Here is a 26,601-nt window from a genome sequence, read left to right on the forward strand (position 1 = left end):
GGCAGGGCAATGATGCAGAGCCTTTGGACAAGTTACTCCAGGGATCCCTGGTGTTTCATTACATCCACTCTCAGTCCCGCTCCGCAGGATGAGGGAATGGTGACCAGTGTTGGAGGGGACAACTCAACCTGCTCAGAGATGGGGAATTCCGTCTCTCTCAGTTGTGACTTTTTTGTATAAGACGTTTATTTAGCTAAAAGCACTACAGAGGACTACAAATATTGAATGTATACATCTAATACAGAAAGGATCATCTAGTCAACTACAGAACGTCAGAGATTACTGTAAACTGACACCCGGAAAAACACACATACATCACTACGCCCGCCACCGCAACACTCAATACTTCATATCAAAGTCGTATTGGTGTCGTCCACGACACACTCGATCCCCTGAGGGGCCCCCGAGTGTGGAAACTCAGCCAGGGTGCCCACGGAGACAGCATGCTCCGTTCCAAAGACACCCGCGCACGCACGAAGACTGGCAGGCAGGCCGACCGGCTGGAAACCTCGGCCGCCCCCACCGTGTCCTGTGGATGGCCAGCTTGGCCAGGCCCAACAGGAGACCCACCAGGAGATCTTCTGCGCGCCCCACCCCATGCCGCAACTGGGTGCCCGTAAACAAACAGCGTCGGGCCTGAAGTGCAGCCAGAACTTAAGCAGCAGCCCCCGCAGATACACAAAGAGGGGCTGCAACCTCTCACAGTCCATGTACACGTGGTACACCGTCTCCTCCTGGCCGCAGAAGTGACAGGTTGGCCGAGTATCAGTGAACCGACTCAGGAAATGGCTGCACGTCACAGCCTGGTGCAACACCCTCCACCCCAGGTCCCCAATGTAAAGCGGGAGGACTCCCGCGTGGAGAGACCTCCACCGGGGACCCCCCCCACCGCCCGCCGGCAAGACGGACTGCCATGGCGTGTCCGGCCTGCAGACCAGGGCGAGGAAGTGAAAGGTGTGCAGGAGCAGCCCGTACAAGTACCGCCTCAGCGCCTCACGAAACGGCACCGTTGGCGTATCCACCGGGCGGTTCAGGTTGTGCCGAGCCGCCTCCCGCGAGAGACGCCGAGCCCTGGGCCCCACCAGCAACTCTGGCAGGGCAGGGGCCGGCGTGGCTGGGACCCCCCCGGCACCCACCTCAACTGGAGAGGGAGTGGCCATGTGCTTACCGCACGACACCGCGCCCCACACCCACATCAGATCCCAGTAGAACCCGGGCAGCCCCCGCAGAGCAGCACGGCCGATGCCCGCCGCCGGGAGATGCGCCCCCTCCTGGAGGCAGCATTCCCAGCGGAGGAAAAAGGTGGCCAGCGCGTGCCACCGCGGGGGGCGCTCGGTATACAAGTATCTCTGCAGTGCCCGGAGGCGGATGGCCGCCAGCTGGGTACGCACGCACACCAGCGAACTGACTCCCCTCCGCCGACGGCAGACCCAGGACCACCGCGGAGACCCAGTGCCTCTGGCCGCCCCAGAAGAAGTCCGTCAACCTCCTCTGGGTGGTGGCGACGAAGACATTGGGCGGCACCAGCGTGGCCAGCCGGTACCACAGCATGGAGGCCACCAGCGCCCTGCCCTGGTACGAGATCGCCCGGAGCAGCCCTGCCCAGCGTCCCAGCTGGGCGGAGACTTTCGCCCCCAACTCCTGCCAGTTCGCCGGCCAGGGCCCCTCGGCCGGGGACAGGTAGACCCCCAAGGTAGAGGAGGTGCGAGGTGCTCCACTCGAAGGGCCGTAACTCCTCCGGCAGGGAGTCCGCCTGCCACGGACCCACCAGCAGACCCGAACGCCGCCTAGTTGACCCTGGCGGAGGATGCGGCCGAGTAGACTCGCTGGCACTCGCGCATCCTCCGCAGGTCCGTCGGGTCGGTGACCGCGAGGAGGACGTCGTCGGCGTAAGCCGAGAGGATGACCTCCGTCGCCGGCTCGTGCAGGACCAGACCCGTCAGCCGCTTCCGAAGGAGGCACAGGAACGGCTCGACGCAGACCGAGTACAACTGCCCCGACATGGGGCGCCCCTGACGCACCCCCCTCCCGAAGTGAAAGGGCGCCGTCAAGGACCCGTTGACCCTGACGAGGCTCTCTGCCGCGGTGTACAGCAGCCGGACACAGGCCACAAAATGCGGCCCGAGCCTGAATGCGCGCAGAGTCCCGAACAGGTACCCGTGATCCACCCCGTCGAACGCCTTCTCCTGATCGAGGGAGAGGAAGGCGGCCGACACCCCGGCCTCCCAGCACAGGTACAGCAGGTCCCGGACGAGGTGGACGTTGTCCTGGATGGACCGGCCCGGGACCATGTACAACTGGTCGGGGTGGATCACCTGGGCCAGCACGGAGCCCAGACAATTGGCCATCACCCGGGCAAACACCTTGTACTCGATGCAGAGGAGAGACACCGGGCGCCAGTTCCGCAGACTGCGGAGATCCCCCTTCTTGGGCAGCAGGACCACGACTGCCCTGCGCCAAAAGAGGGGCATCTCATCCGTCACCAGGCTCTCCCCCAGCACCCTTGCGTAGTCCTCCCCCAGGATGTCCCAAAAAAGCACGGAGGAACTCAACCGTCAGCCCGTCCAGCCCCGGAGCCTTGCCCCACCACAGCTGGTCTGGGGCATCGGTCAGCTTCTCCAGACTCAGGGGAGCCTCCAGCCGCTCGACAGCCTCAGAGCTGACTCGCGGCAGACCCTCCCACAGAGTCGCGCACGCATCCCCACTGGACGGATCAGGTAAGAACAGGGCCGCGTAAAAAGCGCGGACCTCCCGGATGATACCCGCCTGATCCGTGACCGATGATCCGTCCACTGCCAGCAGCTCCACGAGCCGCCTGCGGACACCCCGCCAACGCTCCAGAGAGTAGAAGAAGGGCAAGGCGTGGTCCAGATCCTGCAGCATCTGGACCCACGATCGCACGTACGCGCCACGGGACCCCTCGAGCTGTAGGCCCCGCAGCGCCTCCTTCACCCCCTGGTACCTGTGCCAAAGGGGCGAGTCCTCGGCAGATGGCTCCAGCCGAGACTCCAGGTCAAGCAGCTCCCTCTCAAGCCGTTCGACCTCGGGCACCCGCCCCTAGTCGCCCCACTCGCGTACTCCTGACAGGAAACCCGGTCGTGGGCCTTGCCCACGTCCCACCAGAGCCTGAGGGAAGGGAAACCCCTCAGCTCCTCCCGCCAAGCCGTCCAAAACAGGCGGAACGAGTCCCAGCAGCCGGTTATTGAAGTGCCAGTACGCGGACCCCGCCCTCGCGGGCACCGGACTGAGCGCCACCCACACCAGGCAGTGGTCCGAGCACACCACCAGCATGAGCACACAGGATACGTGTGCCCCGGACACATAAAGCCGATCGATCCGCGAACCTCCACCACCCCCCCCCACCCCAAACCTCCGCGAGAAGACGCGGGAGTCTTGGTGAAGGTTCCGCCAGACGTCGACTAGGCCAAAGGATCCAACCAGGTCCCGCAGCAGCCGCATGGACGCACGGCTGCATTGGGGCCCGGAGCGATCCCTCTCCTCAAGGGTACAGTTGAACTCGCCCCCAAGGATGACGCACTCGCCGCTTTCGAAAGACCCCACCAAAGTGGATACCTCCCGAGAAAAGCGCGCTTGCATCAGGCCGAGCTCGGGGGCGTACACGTTGACCAAGTGCAACAGCACGCCATCCACGCGCACGGCCAGATGAAGCAGACGGCCCGGCACCAGTTCCTGAACCGTAATATTTCCGGCTGGAAGGTCGGGGCCAACAATATCGCCACCGCGCTCGAAGTGGAGCTGAGGTGGCTCATGTAGACCCCCCCTGCACCACTCCAGGAGCCAGGCAGACTCGTCTCCCGGAACGGTGTGGGTCTCCTGCAGGAAGCTCACCGTGTACCTCCCGTCCCACAGGACCGAGAGGTGGTGGAACCTGCGGAGAGACCCCCTGCCGCCATTGATGTTCAGGCTGGCGACGGTGACCGTCATAAGAGCTACAGTACACTCCCCTCCCCGGTGCTACAGGTGGAAGGAGCAGGGCTCCCCACCGAGCACCCCTGCACCCTGCACTCCGCCTCCAGGAGCAGCTTCAGATCTCCGAACCAGCACTTCTCCTGCCGGTCCAGGCCCAATCCCTTCCCCTGGTTCAGGATGCCCCGGATGAACTGCACGACACCAGGCAGATTCCCCCACTGGGCAGCGGCCAGCTTGGCCTTGTTCTGCTTCCTCCAGGTGTCCTCCAGGAACTCCCGGGTCCCCTCCACGGTGACGGGCCGCTACACGGCACTGGGGACGAGGTAGTCCTCCAGCTCGTCATTGGAGTCAGCCTCGTCCTCATCACCAGTCCCCAAGCTCTCGTCTACCTCCGGGCAGGTGCCACCACCGGGCGACATGCCCACCTGAAAACAGGTAGCGACCCCCTCGGATGATCCAGCCCCAGGGACGACCCCCCCCCCCCCACCCCAGGATCAGCGACAGGAGGAGACCCTGCCACCCCCAGGTCCAGGGGCCCACCCGGACCCTGGTCCCGAGGTGGGGCAGGACTGGACCCTCGCACATCGACACCGCTCTCCTCCGCACATCCCGCCCCCAGGGTGGGCGACTTACAGGCCCTCGCGGAGCTCGAACGGAGGACGCGAGTCGACAGGGCCACATCCACTGACACACCCCAGTCTTCCCCCACCTCCAGCAGCACCAGGAGGGTCCCCACCCTCCCCACTCACAGGGGCACTCCGACCCCCGTCAGACATGGGGGCAGAATGCACCCTCTCGGGACTTCTGACCTCGATGGCTGCCACGATCCGGGAGACCACCACCCCGGCTGACACCCGTCCCTCAGGCAACCCCGGATCCGCGGGGCCCTCAGTGGGGCCGACCCCCTCCCTGGCGGGCGCGCACCCTGAGCGCGCAGCCTCAACTGAGGGTGGGTCCCCCCCCCAACTGCGCTCGCATCGTGAGATCACCCACCGACTCGGGGGGCGCAACCCCGACAGAGGCCGAGTCATCCCCCACAGCGCCACCCTCCAGCTCCGGGGGGGGGGGGGGGTCGCCTGCCGAGCACACGGACTTCACCGGGGGCAAATCCCCCCTCTCAGGCAACCCCGATCCCTCCGACCCCTCGGACACGTGCCGGCGCCGCTTCATCCCACTGGGGTGCGGAGGCACGGTGACCTCCATCTCGGAGGGAACCTCGGCCTCCGGCACCTCATCCTCCCCCTCGGCCTCCCCCGGCACCCGTGGAACCTCAGAGACCACAGGGACCCCAGGTCTGGACCGGAGGAGACCGCCGGCTCCTGCCCCTCCAGGGGTGAGGCCTGGAGGTGCTTCTGCTTCTGCCGCACCCTCCGACTCAGAACAGTCGCCCACCCCTCCCCACCGCCCGCACCCCGCTCACCCCCACCCCCCTCCCCCACCGGCACAGGAGGGACAGCGGGGGGAGGGGCCAAGGTGGGAGCGTCAGTGGTATCCCCCCGTGCTGCCAAGGCAGAGCCAGCAGCCTGGCGGCTGGGACAATGCTGATGGACATGCCCAAATGCCTTGCACACATGGCACTGCGGACGGCCAGTGGCCCAGAACACTCGGTAGTTCTGCCCCTCGTACGTGATCCAGAAACGCCCCTCAGCATCCCCTCCCCGTGCCAGCTGCATCAACAGCGAGCACTTGAAGGAGTACACGTTCTCAAAGCCAGGTACGAACGGCTTGAGCAGCATCGGAGTGATGCTGGACCGCACCTCGCCCAGAGACCGCAAGTGAGGGAGGAGGACCTCGTTAGGGATATGGGGAAATACCTCGGAAAGGACGACCCGCTGCACGGGGGCCCCCACCTGCTCCACCGGCTTAAAGACCTCCCCCGACGTCAGCCCCCTGCCCAAGGCCAAGGACACCTCCTTCTCAGATCGCAATACAAATACCAGTCCACCAAACATTCTAGTGACCGCGACAACACCTGCCCTGCCCCCCACCACCTCAGATATGGCCCGTAGGCCACCCCCCAGTCCGATCGACGGAGGCACAGTGCAGTGCACCGCATTGTCCAAAGTCAACAGTCTGAAGGGCGACGTCTTCCAAGTAGCCACGCCTCCAGGAGCAGCAATGGCTGCGTAGGACCGAGGCTGCGTCACGTCCGAGGCACAGGCAGCCATGAAAAGTCCCTACGCAGTAACAAATTCAAAACACACTGCCTGTCCGATACTCAGCACCACAGTAATTAGGTCCACAAAGAGCAGTTCAGAGAAAAAGAAGGTGGGAGACGTCTCCTGATAAGCAGTCTGTGAGCCGAACTCCAGCGCCGTCCCTCCCGCACGCAGCGAAGCATCCGCCGGCAGTCCAGCCCGACATTTCCCCGGCTGCACGAAAGTCCAGGAGCCGCCGAGAAACTCTTCACCCAGGAGCCCTGGGCCGTTCTCCAGTGGGAGGAAGCCAGCCGATAACATAGGCCAGATGAACTCCAGGTCCGGCTCCCTCAAAGTTCGAAACGAACCCTGGCAACACGCCAGCCACTGCCGCTCCCACAGCGCTTGGAGATCAGCTCCAACAGCAGAGGAAGGGACAGCCTCTCTCGAAGAGAAGCCGCCTCAGCCCTCGCTCCAGACGAAGGACACACACTCCCGCAACTTCCAAAAACACTCCGAACTCACTCTTGTAGATTCTTCACCAATAAATCAGCAGTCCAACGGAGAGCACACTCAGTACTGCCACTACCACAGTGTGCCCCTCCCTCAGTACTGCCCCTCCCACAGTGTGACCCTCCTCAGTACTGCCCCTCCCACAGTGCGACCCTCCTCAGTACTGCCCCTCCCACATCTACACCAGAGGAACACCACCACAGTACATCACCAGTTCTAGCCCATAAATCAGCAAATTAAAATAGCTTGTGACTTTTCCAGTATTAACGTTTACTGCAGTGTTACTTCCCTGCTTTGCTTTTATTTATTCATGCCTGGGATCTGGGGGGTGGTGGACGGGTTCCGGGTGGATGAGCCCAGCTTTGTATTTCCTGTGACTGGGACACGTTGGCAGTTCTGGGAATCATTCAGTGCATTGGGTTGGGCAAAGGGTGTGGGCAGTGCCTCATGGAGCAGGGGCTGAGGGGGAGCTGCCTGTTGGGGCCCATCTCCTCCTGAGGTGTTCCCCAGGTCTGATCTCCCTCTGGTGTCCGGGCGAGTACATCAGCTGACTAACACCGCTGGTCAGTTCACTGACCGGCATTGGTGGGATCTTGCTGTGCACCATGTATTGCACGTCCTACCTCTACATTACAGCAATGACTACCCATCATTAGCTGAAACATCCTTGGGATGTCCTGAGGTGTCAGAAGGTGCTACAACAATGTAGTTAATTCTCAGTTTATTTTAGGGGTATGTGAGGGGTTCTGTTCTCGGCTTTAAACCATCACCTGATCTTGTGGTGATCACTGCTCTGTTGCTCACGTTAAAGTCATTTCTTTGTGTATTAACTATGACTTATTTTGCTTCCTTCTGTAGGCCGATAATGGCAGAAGAGGGTAACTATCGAATACCCAGTGTAAGTAGTGGAGATTTCCAGCCTGGAACAACAACCTCATTATGTTGAGAATATGAACTGGGGCCTTTCACTGATTTACCTTCCTCAGTGAGATCATCGTTAAATGGAGCTTCACAAACCCTGCAGTGTGATGTTTTTAGAATTAATCACGTTTCAGGAATTCCATCGTCTTCCTTCCCAGTTGAGATATTGAAAGGATGTCTCAGTAACAGTTTCGCGGAGTGAAGTAAGGAGAGAGGGGCAGCAGAGGGGCACTGGAGGGCAGAGAGAGGGACAGCGGAGAGAGGGGCAGCGGAGAGAGGGGCAGCGGAGAGAGGGGCAGCAGAGGGCAGAGAGAGGGGAACTGGAGGGGGGGGATTATTTCTCCACAGTGAGGGGCTGTGATCCGGGACGTGCTGGCTGGAAGGGTGATGGGAGCAGATTTAACAGAGAGAGGGAATTGGGAGAGGAATGCCCAGGGGAGTGGGGTGATTGGAGAGCTCCTTCAGAGGCAGCACGGGCGATGGGCTGAATGTCCTCCTGTGCTGCGAGATTCCATTCACTGATGTATTCAGCTACTGAAGGGATGGATTGTGAGGAGTTTGCCTGTCCATGTGGGTTACAAAGGCACAAGGTCAGGGTGTGATGGTTTAGAGTCTCCCAGCCCACTGGTTGTCTGCAACACATCGAGTACAGCTCCTGGTGGGTTTGGGAATACAACACAGACACAACCCTGTTCCGTCACTGATGGCCTCACCAGTGTTAGCTGATGTGGGAAGTGGAGACTGGGCCAAAGCAGCCGGTGCTTTCCTCTGGGTCAGACCCGGTCTCTGATCATCACAGGAGGCTGCAGAGGTGGAGTTGGTATTGGTTTATTATTGTCACTTGTACCGAGGTACAGTGAAAAACTTGTCTTGCATACTGTTCATACAGATCAATTCATTACACAGTGCATTGAGGTAGTACAGGGTAAAACAATAACAGAATACAGAGTAAAGTGTTCCAGTTACAGAGAAAGTGCAGTGCAGGTAGACAATAAGGTGCAAGGTCATAACAAGGTAGATTGTGAGGTCAAAAGTCCATCTTATCGTACTAGGGAACTGTTCAGTAGTCTTATAACAGCGGGATAGAAGCTGTTCTTGAGCCTGGTGGTACGTGCTTTCAGACTTTTATATCTTCTGCCCGATGGGAGGGGGGAGAAGAGAGAGTGTCCAGGGTGGATGGAATCTTTGATTATGTTGGCTGCTTTACTGAGGCAGCGAGAAGTGTAGACAGAGTCCGTGGAGGGGAGGCTGGTTTCCATGATGTGCTAAGCTGTGTCCACAACTCTCTGCAGTTTCCTGTGGTCACAGGCAGAGCAGTTGCCATACCAAGCCGTGATGCATCTGGATAGGATGCTTTCTGTGGTGCATTGATAAAAATTGGTGAGGGTCAAAGGGGACATGCCAAATTTCTTTAGCCTCCTGAGGAAGTAGAGGTGCTGGTGAGCTTTCTTGGCTGTGGTGTCTATGTGGTTGAACCAGGACAGGCTATTGGTGATGTTCACTCCCAGGAACTTGAAGCTCTCAATCCTCTCGACCTCAGTACCACTGATGTAGACAGGAGAATCTGACAGATGCTGGAATCTGGAGCAACAAATAATCTGCAGGAGGAAGTCAGTGGATCGAGCAGCATCTGTGGGAGGAAAGGAATTGTTCAGTTTTGGGTCCAGTCCTGATGCAGGCTTTCAACCAGAAACATCAACAATTCCTTTCCTCCCACAGATGCTGCTCGACCCGCTGAGTTCCTCCAGCAGATTGTGAGATGGTCACTCCTTGGTGTCTGAAATGCAATGAATGTGATTTACTGATTGCAACCCAGCTTGGTCTTTGAGCAATAGAGAGAGGTGGCCACAGTCCAGGAAACCTGGTGTGGAAGTGGTTGAGTGGGTAAGAAATAATAATGGGGAAAGGCCAGTGAGTGTGGGATGCGCTCCCCCATCAGTAACCACACCGTATGATCAAGTCTAAAGGAAGAGATAACAGGAGCTTCTCAAAAAGGAGCAGTGACTAGATGAGGGAAATCCCGTACACGGGGAAGTTTCTAGGATAGTTTCTCAGAGCAGCAGAAAGCTGGTTTTACCTACCTCAAAGTGAAGGCCCTCCCAGAGAGGAGTGGTAAAAGGTGACTGAATTTTACCCTCAGTCTGAGGAAGAGGAGAATGGGTCAGGATGAGTATTTTGACCTCAAATTGTGAGGGCATGAAAGCAGAACGAGCTAAAGTGAACTGTGGGTCATTCAGTGGAGATTCAGTGGCAGAGATTTAAAGGCATCTTGCAGCTTACACAGGGTAACAGAAAAGAAAAGATACAAGGAAGTGTCCCACCATCCTGGAAAAGTCACATTTTACATCAAACAAGAAAACGAACTTAATTTCTCAGACAGGTGACAAGTTAGAAGGTTACAAGGAATGTTAAAGAACGATTGATGGATTAATAAGGAAGAATAAATTAGAGTAAAGTGAGCTGGAACAACACAGAGTTGGAGGTGCTGGTCAATATATAAAATAGGGAAGTGTTAACAAGGTGAGTGCTGATCTGTACAGAACAGGTCTGAGGGATGGAAAACCAGGAGATGGCAGATGAATTAAACAGGAATTTTCCCTGAGTCTTCACTATAGAGGATACAAGTAACATCCCAGGAGGAGCTGTAAATCAGGGACTGGAGGGAGGGAGGGAGGAGGGAGGGAGACTCACACTCCCGAGGCAATGGGGCTGAGTGAATTTTTGGAGCCACAGCTGGTAAGTCTCTGGGTCCTGCTGGACTTCATCCCAGGGTCTGAGAAGTGGTGTTGCACTGGTTTTAATTCTCAGAATTCCCAGGATTTGGGGAAGGTTGGAAAATGATAAATGTAGCTCCATTGTTCAGAAAGGAAGGAGAGGGAAGACAGGAAATTACAGGCCAGTTAGCTGAACATCTGGCTTCGGGAAACGTTAGAAGTGATTAATTAATGATGTCAAAGCAGAACTCTGAGAAACATTCAGGAATCACAAGAAACCAGGAGCAGGAGTCGGTCGTCTGCCCCTCCATTTAACACAACCCTGGCTGATGTATTCTGGCCTCAACTCCTCTTCTGTGCCATTTCCCCACACCCCTCTGTTCCTTGATCTATCAAATATTTATCCACCTCCTCTTTAAATACTTCTAAGAACCAACTGCCACCCCCTCAGGGGCAGAGAATTCCAGAGATTCACCACTGAGAGGAGAAATTTCTACACATCTCAGTTTAAAATGACCGGTCCCTTATCTTGTGGTTATGTCCCCTTGGTTGAGACTCTCCCCCTGGTGAAACATCCCTCAATCCCTCTGTCAAGTCCCCTTAGGATCTTCTATGTTGGAATAAGATGACCCCTAAACTCCAAGGAACACAGACACAAGCTGTCCAGCCTCTCCCGATAGGACAACCCCCTCATCCCAGGAATTACCCTGGTGACTCTCCTTTGGACAGTCTCCATGCTACAATATCTTTTTTTTGGGTAAAGGGACCAAAACTGTACAAACTGTACATAGTATTCCAGGTGAGGCCTCACCAACACCCTGTACAATTGCAACAAAACCTCTCAATTTTTTTATATTCCAACCCATTTGCAATGAAGGCCAAAATGCTGTTTGCCTTCTTAACTAAACACTGCTAGCTGTTTGTGATTCATGCAATAGAACACCTAAATCCCTCTGTACTTCACTCACATACAATCACTCTCCATTCAGATAATAATCTGCCTTTTGATTTCTCTTACCAAAGTGTCTGAGCTCTCACTTCCCCCATTAAACTTCATTTGCCTGATTTTCACCCACTCACTCACTCTCGCCCTATCCCATTGCAGAATCACAGTATCCTTATCACAACATGCCCTTCCGCCTATTTTTGTATCACTGGCAACTTGGAAGCTTTATACGCTGTTCCTTCCTACAGGTCATTCATGTAAATGGTGAGCAATTAATCTCACGGTACTCCACTCCTTCCAGTCTGAGAAGAACTCATTTGTTCTAAGTCTGCTTTCTATGTGGCAGCCAGTTTTCAATTCATTGTAACAAACTACCTCTGATTCCATTGGCTTTTAATTTATGCAAAAGCATCTTATGTGGCATCTTGTCAACTGCCTTTTGGAAATCTAAATACACTACATCCACAGGTCTCCCTCTATCAACTCCTGCTGTCACATCCTCAAAGACTTTGAGCAAATTTGTCAAGCAACATTTACCTTACCATGTTGACTAGATTTAATTAGCTTTCTTAAATGAAAAACACGATGATGCTGGAGGAACTCAGCAGGCCAGGCAGCATCCATGGAGAAAAGCAGGCGGTCAACGTTTCGGGTCAGGACCCTTCTTCCGGACTTGAAGATAGAAAAGGGGAAGGCCAGTGTATAGGGGGGACCTCATGGACGCTGCCTGGCTGCTGAGTTCCTCCAGCATCGTCGTGTTTTTCATCCAGATTCCAGCATCTGCAGTCCTTGTCTCCAGCCTTCTTCAGTGATGAGCCATTTCCTCTGATTATTGACTCTAGTACCTTGCCAATAATGGCTGTTAAACTAATTGGCCTTTCTCCTTTTTTGAATTGGTGGGGGGGTGGGGTGACACTGGCCGTTTCCCAATCTTCTGATACCTTCCTCCACTTAGACAAGTTCTGAAACATTTCAACCAAAGGGTCCACTGCCTCTGCAGCCACTTCCTTTAAATCCCAAGTGTGCAGTCCATCAGGTCTGGGCAACTTACGAGCCTTTAGCCCCATTTACTTTCTCCAATACTTTATCCCTTGTAGTTGGGTTTTTTGTAAGTTTTACCGTATTATTTGATACATATGGGATTTTAGCAATGTCTTCCACAGTGAGGTCCTGATGCAAAAAATTTATTCAACAGAATTGTTGGGGGGTGGGATCCGTACTGGAGAGACTGGGGAAGATGCGTTTGGCTCTCAAATAGAGGAGGCTAGGAGTAAGTACCATAGGCAGGTGATAGAGAAGGGACGTGTTCAGACAGGCTTGAGATGTGTCTATTTTAATGCAAGGAGTGTTGTGAACAAGGCGGATGAGCTTAGAGCTTGGATCGATACCTGGAGCTATGATGTGGTAGCCATTACGGAGACTTGGATGGCTCCGGGGCTGGAATGGTTGATTCAAGTGCCGGGTTTTAGATGTTTCAGGAAGGACAGGGAGGGAGGCAAGAGAGGTGGGGGAGTGGCACTGTTGATCAGAGATAGTGTCACGGCTGTGGAAAAGGTGGACGTTGTGGAGGGATTGTCGACGGAGTCTCTGTGGGTGGAGGTTAGGAACAGGAAGGGGTCGATAACGGTGCTGGGTGTTTTTTATAGGCTGCCCAATAGTGACAGGGTTATTGAGGAGCAGATAGGGAAGCAGATCCTAGAAAGGTGTGAGAATAACAGAGTTGTTGTGATGGGGGATTTTAATTTCCCAAACATCAATTGGCATCTCCAGACAGTGAGGGGTTTAGATGGGGTGGAGTTTGTTAGGTGTGTTCAGGAAGGGTTCTTGACACAGTATGTAGATAGACCTACAAGAGGAGAGGCTGTACTTGATTTGATATTGGGAAATGAACCTGGTCAGGTGTCAGATCTCTCAGTGGGTGAACATTTTGGTGACAGTGATCATAATTCTATCTCCTTTACGTTAGCACTGGAGAGGGATAGGAACAGACAGACTAGAAAGGTGTTTACTTGGAGTAAAGGGAATTATGAGGCTCTCAGGCAGGAAATTGGAAGATTAAATTGGGAACAGATGTTCTCTGGGAAAAGTACGGAAGAAATGTGGCAAATATTCAGGGGGTATTTGTGTGGAGCTCTGCATAGACATGTTCCAATGAGACAGGGGAGTCACGAGAGGATACAGGAACCATGGTGTACAAAGGCTACAATAAATCTAGTCAAAAGGAAAAGAAAAGCTTACAAAAGGTACAGAGAGCTAGGTAATGTTAGAGATCTGGAGGAGTACAAGGCTAAAAGGAAGGAACTTAAGAAAGAGATTAGGAGAGCCAGAAGGGGACATGAGAAGGCTTTGGCGGGCAGGATGAAGGAAAACCCCAAGGCGTTCTACAAGTATGTGAAGAGTAAGAGGATGAGATGCGAAAGGATAGGGCCCATCAAGTGCAGCAGTGGGAAAGTGTGTATGGATCCAGAAGAAATAGCGGAGGTACTTAATGAATACTTTACGTCAGTATTCACCCCGGAGAAAGATCTGGGAGATTGTAGTGGGGACTTGCAGCGGCCTGAAAAGCTTGAGCATGTAGATATTAGAAAAGAGGTGGTGCTGAAACTTTTGGAAAGCATCAAGTTAGATAAGTCACCAGGACCGGATGAGATGTATCCCAGGTTACTGTGGCAGGCGAGGGAGGAGATTGCGGAGCCTCTGAAGATGATCTTTGCGTCATCAATGGAGATGGGAGAGGCTCCAGAAGATTGGAGGGTTGCGGATGTTGTTCCCTTATTCAAGAAGGGGAGTAGGGATAGCCCAGGAAATTATAGACCAGTGAGTCTCACCTCAGTGGTTGGTAAGCTGATGGAGAAGATCCCAAGAGGCAGGATTTATGAACATTTGGAGAGGTATAATATGATTAGGAATAGTCAGCATGGCTTTGTCAAGGGCAGGTCCTGCCTTACGAGCCTGTTGAATTTTTTGAGGATGTGACTAAACACATCAATGAAGGGAGAGCAGTAGATGTAGTGTATATGGATTTCAGCAAGGCGTTTGATAAGGTACCCCATGCGAGGCTTATGGAGAAGGTGAGGAGACATGGGATCCAAGGGGACATTGCAGTGTGGATCCAGAACTGGCTGGCCCACAGAAGGCAAAGAGTGGTTGTTGAAGGGTCGTATTCTGAGTGGAGGTCGGTGACCAGTGGTGTACCTCAGGGGTCTGTACTGGGACCCTTACTCTTTGTGATTCTTATAAATGACCTGGATGAGGAACTGGAGGGGTGGGTTAGTAAGTTTGCGGATGACCCGAAGGTTGGGGGTGTTGTGGATAGTTTGGAGTCAGATAGTCAGAGATTACAGAGGGACATAGATAGGATGCAGAGTTGGGCTGAGAAGTGGCAGATGCAGTTCAACCCAGATAAGTATGAAGTGGTTCATTTTGGTAGGTCAAATATGTTGGCGGAATATAGTCTTAATGGTAGGACTCTTGGCAGTGTGGAGGATCAGAGGGATCTTGGGGTCCAAGTCCATAGGACGCTCAAACCGGCTGCTCAGGTTGACTCTGTGGTTAAGAAGGCATATGGTGTATTGTCCTTCATCAATCGGGGAATTGAATTTAGGAGCCGGGAGGTATTGTTGCAGCTATATAGGTCCCTGGTCAGAGCCCACTTGACTGTGCTCAGTTCTGGTCGCCTCACTACAGGAAGGATGTGGAAGCCATAGAGAGGGTGCAGAGGAGATTTACAAGGATGCTGCCTGGAATGTGGAGCATGCCTTATGAAAGCAGGTTGAGGGAACTCGGCCTTATCTCCTCGGAGCGACGGAGGATGGGGGGGACCTGATAGAGGTGTATAAGATGATGAGAGGTATTGATCGGGTAGATAGTCAGAGGCTTTTCCCCAGGGCTGAATTGGTGGCCACAAGAGGACATAGGTTTAAGGTGCTGGGGAGTAGATACAGAGGAGATGTCAGGGGTAAGTTTTTTACTCAGAGTGGTGAGTGTGTGGAATGGGCTGCCAGAAACGGTGGTGGAGGCAGATGCGACAGAGTCTTTCAAGAGACTGTTAGACAGGTACGTGGAGCTGAGGAAAATAGAGGGCTATGGGTAAGCCTAGTAATTTCTAGGGTAGGGACATGTTCGGCACAGCTTTGTGGGCCGAAGGGCCTGAACTGTGCTGTAGGTTTTTTATGTTTCTGTGTTCTATCTGCCATTTCTTTCTTTGCTGTTATTATTCCGCCAGCCTTGTTTTCTCGAGGCCACACATTTACCTGAGCCGCTCTCTTCCAATTTGTTTATCAACGTAGCTTTGTGAAAGGGAACTCGTGTTTGGCTTTGTGCAAAGTGGAATTGCTATTGGTATCGGTGTTGGTTTATTATTGTCACTTGTACTGAGGTACAGTGAAAAACTTGTCTTGCACACCGATCATACAGGTCAATTCATTACACAGTGCATTGAGGTAGTACAAGGTAAAGCAATAACAGAATGCAGAGTAAAGTGTCACAGTTACAGAGAAAGTGCAGTGCAGGCAGACAATAAGATGCAAAGTCACAACAAGGGAGATTGTGAGGTCAAAAGTCCATCTTATCGTACTAGGGAACTGATCAATAGTCTTATGACTGTGGGATAGAAGCTGTCCTTGTCTGGTGGTACGTGCCCTCAGGCCCCTGTATCTTCTACCCGATGGGAGAGGAGAGAAGAGAGAATGACCCGGGTGGGTGGGGTCTCTGATTATGCTGGCTGCTTCACCAAGGCAGCGAGAGAGAAAGACAGAGTCCAAGGAGGGGAGGCTGGTTTCCGTGATGCGCTGGGCTGTGTCCACAACTCTCTGCAGGTTTCCAGTTATACAGAGGCCTCAGGAAAAGTTATTGTGGAAAATAACATCTCAGGATTTAGGAGGTAACCATTGGCATTGATCAATGATTGGCTGGCTCGCAGGAAGTGGGTGTGGGTGGGTGGGGAGAGGAAGTGGGTGTGGGGTGGGTGGGGAGTGGGTGTGGGGTGGGTGGGGAGTGGGTGTGGGGTGTGTATGGGGTGTGGGTGGGGAGTGGGGTGTGGGGAGTGGGCCAAGAGTGGCAAATGTGAAATTCTCCCTTGTGTCGGGGGCAGTTACCTGAGCAGGGAGGGGCGGGACTGCTGGTGTCTGCGCTTCACAAGCGGCCGGTGTGTGAGGACAGCGAGGAATTCGGAACCACACGGATGTTTGGAGACGGGGAATTGAATACCAAATAGGGGCGAAGCTTCAGTTGGACGGGGCTCGGTGAAACCAAGTCTGGACTGTGTTCCCGACTGGTCATACTTAATAAAAGCGGGGAAGTTGTTGGAAGCAATTCCCGTTTACTCGATGAATGCCAGGAATGAGCGGGTTGTCTGATGAAAGTTGGGCCGGGCCGGGCCGGGCTGGGCTTGGACCGGCCGGGGTTTAGAAGAGAGAGGGGGGTCTTGATGTCAAGGGAAAGGACGTTTCTTCTTGGGGAAGAACCGAGATCCAGGTGTGGGGAACGGTGGGGGGATCCAGATGTGACCATTGCTTTGCTTGGTGCTGTTTGACATTATCCTCGCCTGTGATCCCAGGATTTCTCTCCTAGGGTGCGGGTGGAAGTGACGGCAGCTCCCGCTCCCCTCAGTTAATTCCTTTGTCCTCGTTACCCCGTGCAGATCTACAACATCGATGACTACACAGCATTGGATCTCCCCGGAGTGATGTTCAACCCCGCCAGTGGTCCCACAGACTCACCCCTCCACACACGTGAGTGTCTCGGCGCAGTCCGACTCAGTGAGAAGCAGTGCTCTGGCAATGGTGCAACGTCAGGCGTTAGCAAGTATTAAAGGACATCAGACTCCCCCACCCCTCCCCAGTGGAAGCCTTAAAATCCATTTCTCCATCTCCTCTGACCATCCAGGAGCTTTAGTGAACGTGGCTTCAACCTGTGCCACTTGTTCTCTCTCACTCTCTGTTTTACTCTATCTGTCTCTCTCACACTCCCTCTCTCTCTGCCTGCCTCTTCACCCCCTCCTCCCTCCCTTCCTCCCTCCCTCCCTCCCTTCCTCCATCCCTTCCTCCCTCCCTTCCTCCCTCCTTGCCATCAGATTTCCAGCACTAACTTTCTGCCGAGTCTGGACTTTGCCGCTCACTGTCCACGTGTCCATGGAACTGCACGAGTTTTGGAAACTTCTGAAATTTTCACTTTCTCATCTTCTCCTTCAGACAAATCGAAGACCTGGATTTGTTCAAAGTCCACCCAGCTGCTTCCTGTCTGAGGTTTCACTGAAACTTCACTAAATATTTCCACTGTGGAAAATTAGATTGAGGTTCAGAGTGGTGACTCAGTCCACAAAGCTCTGAGACACGATGGGACTGTCTGTGCTGAATTGTATGAGGGAAGGTTTACTCTCAAGTTCAACTGCGTGTTCCTGCAGGGTGGTTGGGATCTGGAACTCACAGCCTGATGCAGAGATTCTCACAACGTTTGACAAGTATCTGGATGGCACTTGAATCGGCAACACAGGAAAGGCTGCAGACCAACATTGGAAAATGGGATGAGCGTTTGAGGGTTACCATGGGGTGTTGGGGTGAAGGGCCTGTTCCTGTGCCGTGGGACTGGCTGGATGGTTTCAGATGGATGACTGGGTGACCTACGTTCCGTGACACCAGGCTGATCGGTGTTCTGGTGGGATTGGGCATTCCTGAGAGAGGGCTTGGGTTGGACAATGAACCTCCAAACCGCAGAACGTTGTGGATTTTGTAGTTTGTGGGGTGGGTCAGTGACGGGGTGGGTCACCCCCTCTGCCCTCCTCATCCCCCTCCTCCTCCCCTTCCCCCTCGCGCCCCTCCTCCCCCCTCGCCCCTCTCCATGTGCCCACAATGTCCGGTTCACCTCTCTGCCACCGGGCCTGGAGCCCGGGATTTGCTCCATCTCTGCTGTCTCTCTCTGCTTCTTTAGCCTTTGACCTACGGACAGTCGGCCAGACAAGTGTTTCAATGCAGCTTGGTACAAATGACAATAATAAACCAATTCCGATTCCAACTCCTCTGCTGTCCAGCCCAGATAGTTCTTGAGCCTCTGTGTCTGGTACAGGGGCGGTGGGCGGTGTAATTGTGGACGATGCCACCACCCAATCCCAAACATTCCATCAGCCGTGACTGCTCTGTAAACTCTCAGTAAATTAAACTCATCACGTCACAGACCTCAGCTAAAGCACAGACAAAACTGAGGGTGATAAGTGGACTGGCAACACTGTGACCCTGTGTAACTGTGCCACAAAGGCCAGGAGTTGAGTTGGAAAGCACTCTGTTCCACTGGGTTGTGGGAGCTGTTGCCTGTGATACAAATGGAATCAGATGAACAAGTGCATTGTGCAGACTGTCACCCGCAGGGTCAGAGTTTCCTCCGGGAATGTAATCAGGAGGAATGCAGCTTGTTTTGGAGGGCTGTTTTCACACCGTGCTCCACATAGAAATGGTTTGGTGGTCTCCATCCTGAGGGAGCAAATCATTCATTAAAGTGAAACACAGAAACAGTGGGGGACACTCAGCAGGTGCGGTGAATGGAGAGAGGGATGGAGTGAGTGTTGCCAGTCAGAGATCTGCTGCCGGATCGGACCCGCTGACTGTTTCCAGCGTTTCCAGTATTCGGTATATTTTGCTGTTTTGAGTGATTTCCCCTGTTGGCAAAGGGGTTTTCCAGTGGCAGTTCTGTTCTCCAGTTCCAGTCTGCTGCGTGAGCTGTACTTCCTGTGAGTGTGTGTTGGGCTGCGGTAATCACTGGAGTCTCTTTCCTTCCAGCCGATGGACCTTACCTGCAGATCCTCGAGCAGCCCAAACAGGTATGAGAGATCTCGGTGGGTGCGCGGTGTCCCCGGGTCACCCACACCGCGGGCAGGAGCTCTGCCGGTGGGGACAGCTTTGTGACAGATTCCCCCCTACCCCCAGTGGGAATCCCCTCCCCACCTTGGTCCCCCTCTCCCCCTCCCCTCCCCCCCCAGTGTGGTCGTCCCTCCACCTCCCCCTCCCCCAGTGCAGTCCCCCCTCCCCCTCCCCCAGTGCAGTCCCATGATGATCATATCAGACTGGTTCACCTTTAAAACTGTGGAGACATTTGTTAAAAATCATTCCCAGGAAGTTTGTGAATAACATCTGGTCCCAGCGGGAGTCGTGCCCACCTCCGGGCCTTCCCGTTGGGAGGGACGTTGAGCCTTGGGGACTGGGTTCACTAGAACCCCGGGAGGATTGTGGTGGATTACAGCAGCACAGCTGAGCATCAAACCTGGTGTCTGTGGGTGAAACAGGCAGACCTCTGCCGGATGGAATTCAATGCAGAGGAATGTGAGCTGCTGCATTTGGGTAAAACAAATGAGGAAAGGCAACGTAGAATGCAGGAGAGCTGACGGCAGGTGTGCGTAAGTGAAAGTGCCAGGGCCGGTTGAGAAAGTGATTAATGCAGCCAAGACAATCCTGGGCTATCAGTCGAGGCGCAGAGTGCAAAAGCAGGGCAGTCATGCTGAACCTCGATAGAACACTGGTCCTGCCTCATGTGGAGTATTATGTTCAATTCTGGCACCTTGTTTTGGGAACGATGTGAAGATGTTGAAGCGAGTCCAGCAAAAGGTTCATGGGAAGGACTCCTGGGATGAGGGGCTGCAGTTACAGGATGGTTTAGAGAGGCTTGGTCTGTTTTCCTTTGGGAAGAGAAGGCCAAGGGGAGATAGAAATAGGTTAAATGTTGGGTGGTCTGGAGAGAGTGGGTAGGACATAGAGCACAGGAAAAAGCCCTTCGGCCCATCATACCTGTGCTGCCCATGCTGCTTTGATAGCGACACGGGAGACTAAAGACGCTGGAATCTGGAGCAACGCACAATCTGCGGGAGGAACTCAGCTGGTTGGGCAGCATCTGTGGGGAAAGAGCCACTGTTCCTCCTGCAGATTGCTTGTTACGCCAGTTTGACAGTGGGCGGTTGCTCCCACTGGCGGAGGGGTCGAGAGGTCACGGGTGTACAATGAAGGAGGAGAAAATGAAGTGACCTGAGGAAAAGTTGCAGCTGTGGTAGAAACACGTGAACGGAGAATGTTGTGGGAAGAGAGCAGGGGAGGGTCAGCACACACTCGATGGACTGAATGGTCTCTTCCTGTGTTCTGTGATCCTGCCTTCTAGGCTATGAACTATTGTACAGGGACTTTAGATGTTTCTTTGAGAAAGATTATTGAAGTGTCGAGGGAGCAAGAGGGACAACGAGACGCGGTGTCCACCAGGCTGTGTGACAACGAGACACGGTGTCCACCAGGCTGTGTGACAACGGGACGCGGTATCCACCAGGCTGTGTGACAACGGGACGCGGTGTCCACCAGGCTGTGTGACAATGGGACACGGTGTCCACCAGGCTGTGTGACAACGGGACACGGTTGTCCTTCCCTCTCAGGACTGGGAATCGGGCAAGGAGCAGTCCGGCACATCTGGCCAGAGGGAGCCTGGGATCAGGCGCACATCTGGAGCATTTAGTTAATGAGCTGAACCTTGCTCTTAGCCTCAGCTGTTAGATATCCAACCACGAGGAACTGTATCCACGGGAATATCCTGAGGTCAGGAGGTGAATCTTTGATGGATATTTCTAAGTTGGCACAGTTGGAAAATCCCTGGCTTGGTCCAAAGAGGGAATCCAGGTTATGGGAATCAGAGGAACCAGCAGCAATTAACAAACCTCCTGCCTTCATATAAAGAGGACAAGTTGCTGGCTCCTTCCTCATCTTTGCCAGAACTGGCTGCTCTCTGACTGATGCTGGAGGGATGCCCAGTTGCTGCAATCTCACCGCGTAAGAGCGGGTAAGTTGTTGCTCCGGCACTAGCCAAGCTGTCACTGCGTCTGCCTGTGTTTGCGTCTGCCTGTGTTTACGGCTGCTGAGTCTGCCTCACTGACACCGTTCTGAGATGGAGAGTGATAACTGAACCAGTTGTTATTCACAAACTTCTTGGTAACAATTTTTTTTGAAGTTGCTCACGTTTTTAAAGTTGAGCCAGCCCTCTTCGATCATTCACAACCACAAGGTAACCACAAGTCCTTGATGTTAGCTTTGCAGTGTCAGTAAATGACAGCCTTTTCGAGACATTGGGCTTGTAGTTCTGACAAACATCCACAGTAGGAAGGAAGTTAACGTGTAACAAAATGTCAGCAGTGCCGTCCATGCCCATGTCTCCAGATGTTTATCTCATGCCTTTACAGCTTTCGCTTCTCATTAACACAGCACCTATCAACCCTCCCCCCTGCCCCCACCCCCTCCCTCCCTCCCTACCCCCAACCCCTCCCCCATCCCCCACCATCTACCCCCCTCCTCCCTCCCTACCCTGCCTCCTCTCCCCATCCCCTCCTCACTCTCCCCCACCTCCGCCCTCCCTACCCCCACCCCCCTTCCCGTCCCCTCCTCCCCTCCCCCGTCCCCTCCCTACCTCTGTCTCAGTTCCATCAGGATTCTCTGTTTGGGACAAGATGTCCCAAGAGCTGCCTCAGACAGATGCTTCCAGTTCCGCCACCAGCGCACAACCTTAGTGTGACATAGATCATGGAACATAGAACAGTACAGCACAGTACAGGCCCTTCAGCCCACTATGTTGTGCTGACCTATATAAACACTTACTGATCAATCTAACCCTTCCCTCCTACACAGCCCATAACCCTCCATTTTTCTTACATCCATGTGCCTGTCTAAAAGACTCTTCAACTTTCCCATTGAATCAGCTTCCACCACCCCCGGCAGTGTGTTCCAGGCACCCACCACTCTCTGTGTAAAAACCTACCTCTGATATCTCCCCTGAACATTCCTCCACTCACCTTAAACGGATGTCCTCTGGTATTGGTCATTGCCGCCCTGGGGAAAAGGTGCTGACTGTCCACTCTATCTATGCCCCTCATAATCTTGTACACCTCTATAAAGTCACCTCTCATCCTGCGTCGCTCCAAGGAGAAAAGCCCTAGCTCACTCAACCTATCCTCATAAGACATGTTCTCTAGTCCAGGCAGCATCCTGGTAAATCTCCTCTGCACCCTCTCTAAAGCTTCCACATCCTTCCTATAATGTGACCAGAACTGAACACAATGCTCCAAGTGTGAGCTAACCAGAGTGTTATAGAGCTGCAACATCACCTCACAGCTCTTGAACTCAATCCCCTGGCTAATGAAGTCCAACACGCCATACGCCTTCTGAACCACCCTATCAACTTGCGCGGCAACCTTGAGGGATCTATGGACTTGGCTCCCAAGATCCCACTGTTCCTCCACACTGCTCAGAATCCTGCCATTAACCTCGTACTCCGCCTTCAAGTTCGTTCTTTCAAACTGTATCACTTCACACTTTTCCAGATTGAACTCCATCTGCCACTTCTCTGCCCAGCTCTGCATCCTATCAATGTCCCATTGTGACCTACACCATCCACAACACGTCCAACCTTCATGTTATCTGCAAACTCCCACACCTCTGTGCACCCTTCCACATCCTCATCCAAGTCATAAACCTCAAGAAGGTGGCAGGAAGTTGATAAGACCCTTTGTTTAAAGGTTGGGTTCCTGGCTAGAGGACCCTCCTGGCTGGGTACCTGAGAGCTGAGAAAGAGAACTGGGCAGCTAGTGAAACCTCTGTCAGATGACAATGTCCATCTCCTCCTTGGGTCCCCTCCACGTCTACCCCTTCCCTTCGACCTTCCCTACTGTCTGCCCTATCTATGTCCCTCACAGTTCTGTACACCTCTCCGCTGCTCCAGGGTAATCAAATCCCAGCCTCTGCAGTCTCCCCTCTTAACTGCAAGGCTCCATCCCAGCCAACGTTACTGGTAAATCTCCTCTACACCCTCTCTGGTAGTCACATCCTTGCTACGGTGTGACAGAGCAGACTGTACTCCAGCCATGTTGTTCCTGAACCTCCCTGCTCTTACGCCCCAGCTACTGAAGGTGGGAATCCCGTACATCCGTCTATGCTGCTGCCTTCAGGAATCTTTGGACCTGTACATCAAGGCCCCTTTGTTCCTCAGTACTCCCTGGGGTCCCACTATTCACCGTATAGTCCTGTCTTATTAAACGTAACACCTCACGTTGTCCACGTTTAAATTCCATCCGCCATTCCCCTGCCCATCTCACTAACTGATCAATATCATTCTTCCCTCCTCCCTATTGACAACACCACCAGTCTTCGAATCGTACCTCCTACTTCACACCCAGATCATTGATGTACAACAAACACTGAGAGTCGCCGCTCCGATCCTGAGGTACACTGCTGCTCATAGGTTTCTAATCACTAAACCCACCTTCTATCAATGCCCTCTGTCTCCTATTCCCAAGCTGACACCTCGTATTCCGCCTTGGGAGTCTCCAACCTGACGGCCTCAACATCCATTTCTCTAACTTCCGGTAACCCCACCTCTTCTTTTTCTCCCCCCCCCCCCCACTCCTTTGTCTTCCCTTATTCCTGTGGCTCCCTTCCCCCTGCCTTGATGACCTGCCCATCTCCCCCCCTCCCCTCCCTCCCCCCCTTTACTCCATGGTCCACTGCCCTCTCCCACCGGATTCCTTCTTCTTCAGCCCTTTGCCTCTTCTACCCGTCGCCTCTCAGCTTATTACATCTTCTCCCCCCTCCCCCACCCACCTACCTTCCCCCCCTCACCTGGTCTCACCTCTCCCCTAACTGCGTGTGCTCCTCCCCCTCCCCCCACCTCCTTATTCTGGCTTCTGCCCTCTTCCTTCCCAGTCCTGATGAAGGGTCTCGGCCCAAAATGTCGACTGTTTATTTCCCTCCACGGATGCTGCCTGACCCGCTGAGTTCCTCTGGCACTTCATGTGTTGCTCCAGATTCCAACATCTGCAGAATTTCTTGTGTCTCAATTTTGGCTCCAGTTTGCCAACTTGCCTCGGCTCCCATTGGATGTTAACCTTTGGACCAGCCTATCTTGTCAAAGGCCTTGCTGAAGTCCATGTAGACAACATCAACTGCACTGCAACCTTTGTCACCTTTTCAAAATTCAGGCATCTTAAGTCAGACAGGACCTCCCTTCAGCAAAGCCATGCTCACTATCCCTGATCAATTCCACTCCTCCAATTGCAGATTCATCCCATCCCTCGGAAGTTTTTCCAATGATGTTAGAAAGTTGTTCTGAGATGTGGCTTGCAGAGTTCTGCTCATGTCCCCATTGATCTGTTTCTTCAGAGAGGATTCCGTTTCCGCTACGGATGTGAAGGTCCGTCACACGGAGGATTACCTGGGGCTTCCAGTGAGAAAAACAAGAAGACCTACCCCACTGTTAAGGTCAGTATTTGAATGTTAAAACCAGCAAAGTGTTTTTAATCCTCACTCATGAAACTTAAGTGACTTGTGAAACTCATCTCATTAGTTCCAGTGACCCGGTTTTTAATACAAAAGGATTAGAATAAATCAGCAGTTCACGTTTACAAATTTATTGGTGGAAAATCACCAAGACAAACAGAATCTGTTAATATTTTTAAATTTGTCTCAATGATATTATCTCAACATTTAAAGAACTTTTCAGATTATTTTTCTGGATATTTCTCAGCTGAGAAAGTGAGTCGGTAGCTGGTGGGTGGAATAATCTGACAGTAAAATTAAATTTAGCACAAATGCAAATGTGCTCTTTGGGGCTAGGATGTTTCTTGACAAGGTAAACAAGTGTGAAAGAGGAAATTAGTTGGAGCTTAAGAATGTTGCCAGGAAGTTTAAGCCAGGAGCTCACGGTTGACCACCCAGACCTGGGGAGTAAGGTGATGTTCAGACAATCCAGGTTTACAGGCGGTGGGATTTGCTTGTGTTAGTTTTATTATTTCGGGTGATGGGTCTGCCGCCCTCGCTCCCACAGTGATGCCAAGAGAGTCGAGGTCACCACTTCCTCCTCCTGAGCTCTGTCCTGAACAAAAGTGGTCTTTGTCAGGAAGAGGCTTGGCTTGCTTCAGGGGTTGGTTGCTGACCTTGCCCATCTACACGAATCCTCTTTGCCCTCGTTAGGACCATTTCCTTCTGTGCCTGTTTAGCATAACATGATTACAGCGCCAGTGACCAAGGTTCAATTCCGGCCGCTGTCTGTAAGGAGTTTGTACGTTCTCCCCATGTCTGCGTGGGTTTCCTCTGGGTGCTCTGGTTTCCTCCCACATTCCAAAGATGTACTGGTTAGGAAGTTGTGGGCATGCTATGTTGGCGCCGGAAATGTGGCGACACTTGCGGGCTGCCCCCAGAACACTCTACGCAAAAGATGCATTTCACTGTGTGTTTCGATGTACATGTGACTAATAAAGAAACCTGATCTTATATCTTACGTGTGGTGTCCTCGCCCTTTCACTTTGCCTGTCGATATCCCCTGAAGCCCCTCTGCATCCTCCCCACAATCCACACTGGCACCCAATTTAGTTTAGTACCATCAGGAACAGTGGATGTGTTTACACTTGGTCCAATTCACTGATACAGGTTGTTAACTCGATGACCCAGTACTGATCTCTGGGGCACAGCTTTCCAACTGGAAATCACCTATTCATTCCTATGTTTACTTTTCTGTCAGTTAACCAATCATCAGTCCACACTCTAATTTTGTTTAATAACCTCCCGTGCGCCGTGCCTTATCGAAGGCCTTCTGAAAGCTGAAATGCATCACATCAATGGGTTCCTCCTTGTTACTGAAGGTGAATTAGGCAAAGCTGTGTAAGAAATGCTGCTTTACACAGTGTAAGTTCTGTTAGAAATAAAGTGTCCTTTGTCAGTTCAGTCACCTGCTCTCCCCCAGGATCTTTTAGAGAGAGAGAGAGAGAGAGAGAGAGAGAGAGAGAGAGAGAGAGAGATGTCGAGACAATCACTAGTTCAGGAAAGAGTGATCCAGTCTTGAATTGTCAAGGGATAGAAGGCCACAGACCAAGTGCTGGTAAACGGGGTTGGTGTAGACCATGGTTGGTGATTAGCCTGGACTGTTGCACGGAACAACCCTGGACTCCAGTGACTGAACACCCAGATTCTCCACGCTTCCCCCAAGTAATATGTAGAGTAGTCGAGGGGAACTCTGAGCAAGGCTTCAGAGATCGGTGCCAATGCTGGGTCTGGTGTTGTGATTTTTTTAAACAATTCCATTTCTGAAAACATTTGAATCAGTTTTCAAATTTCAGGTTGTAACAATGGCATGAATTTGATGTGGCCACTGATTGGCTGGTGTGGTGTCGATGGGGCCATGATACCAAGAGAGCGATGTTTTCAGATGCATACAAAGCAGGAGGGGGTGAGGGTGGGATTTGTGGACCTTTGGGTGGGTCGACTGTGAGTCTCCCACCAAGGGTGGTGAGCCGGAGACTGTCACAACATTATAGACTGGGGGTAGAAGTGCCGAGTGCTGGGAAATGGTTTTGGTGGGGATGGGTACTGTTGGCCAGCATGCACGTGGTGGACCGAAGGGTCTGCCACTGTGCTGTAACATAAAACAAGGGGATAAG

At 53.2% G+C, this 26,601-nt stretch overlaps 1 protein-coding gene across 1 annotated transcript in view; it reads left to right on the top strand.

Annotated features, from left to right (window-relative positions):
- LOC127586907 (nuclear factor NF-kappa-B p105 subunit-like) overlaps positions 1–26,601 on the top strand; it is a 90,868-nt gene that overhangs the window by 13,524 nt on the left and 50,743 nt on the right. The window contains exons 2-5 of the mRNA XM_052044938.1: positions 7,440–7,479; positions 16,804–16,894; positions 18,932–18,972; positions 24,329–24,427. Of these exons, the coding sequence (XP_051900898.1) occupies positions 7,447–7,479; positions 16,804–16,894; positions 18,932–18,972; positions 24,329–24,427 (264 nt within the window). The 5' untranslated portion in view covers positions 7,440–7,446. The remainder of the gene's footprint in view (positions 1–7,439; positions 7,480–16,803; positions 16,895–18,931; positions 18,973–24,328; positions 24,428–26,601) is intronic.

This window comes from Pristis pectinata, chromosome 2, assembly GCF_009764475.1.
Source record: "Pristis pectinata isolate sPriPec2 chromosome 2, sPriPec2.1.pri, whole genome shotgun sequence".
Taxonomy (NCBI): domain Eukaryota; kingdom Metazoa; phylum Chordata; class Chondrichthyes; order Rhinopristiformes; family Pristidae; genus Pristis; species Pristis pectinata.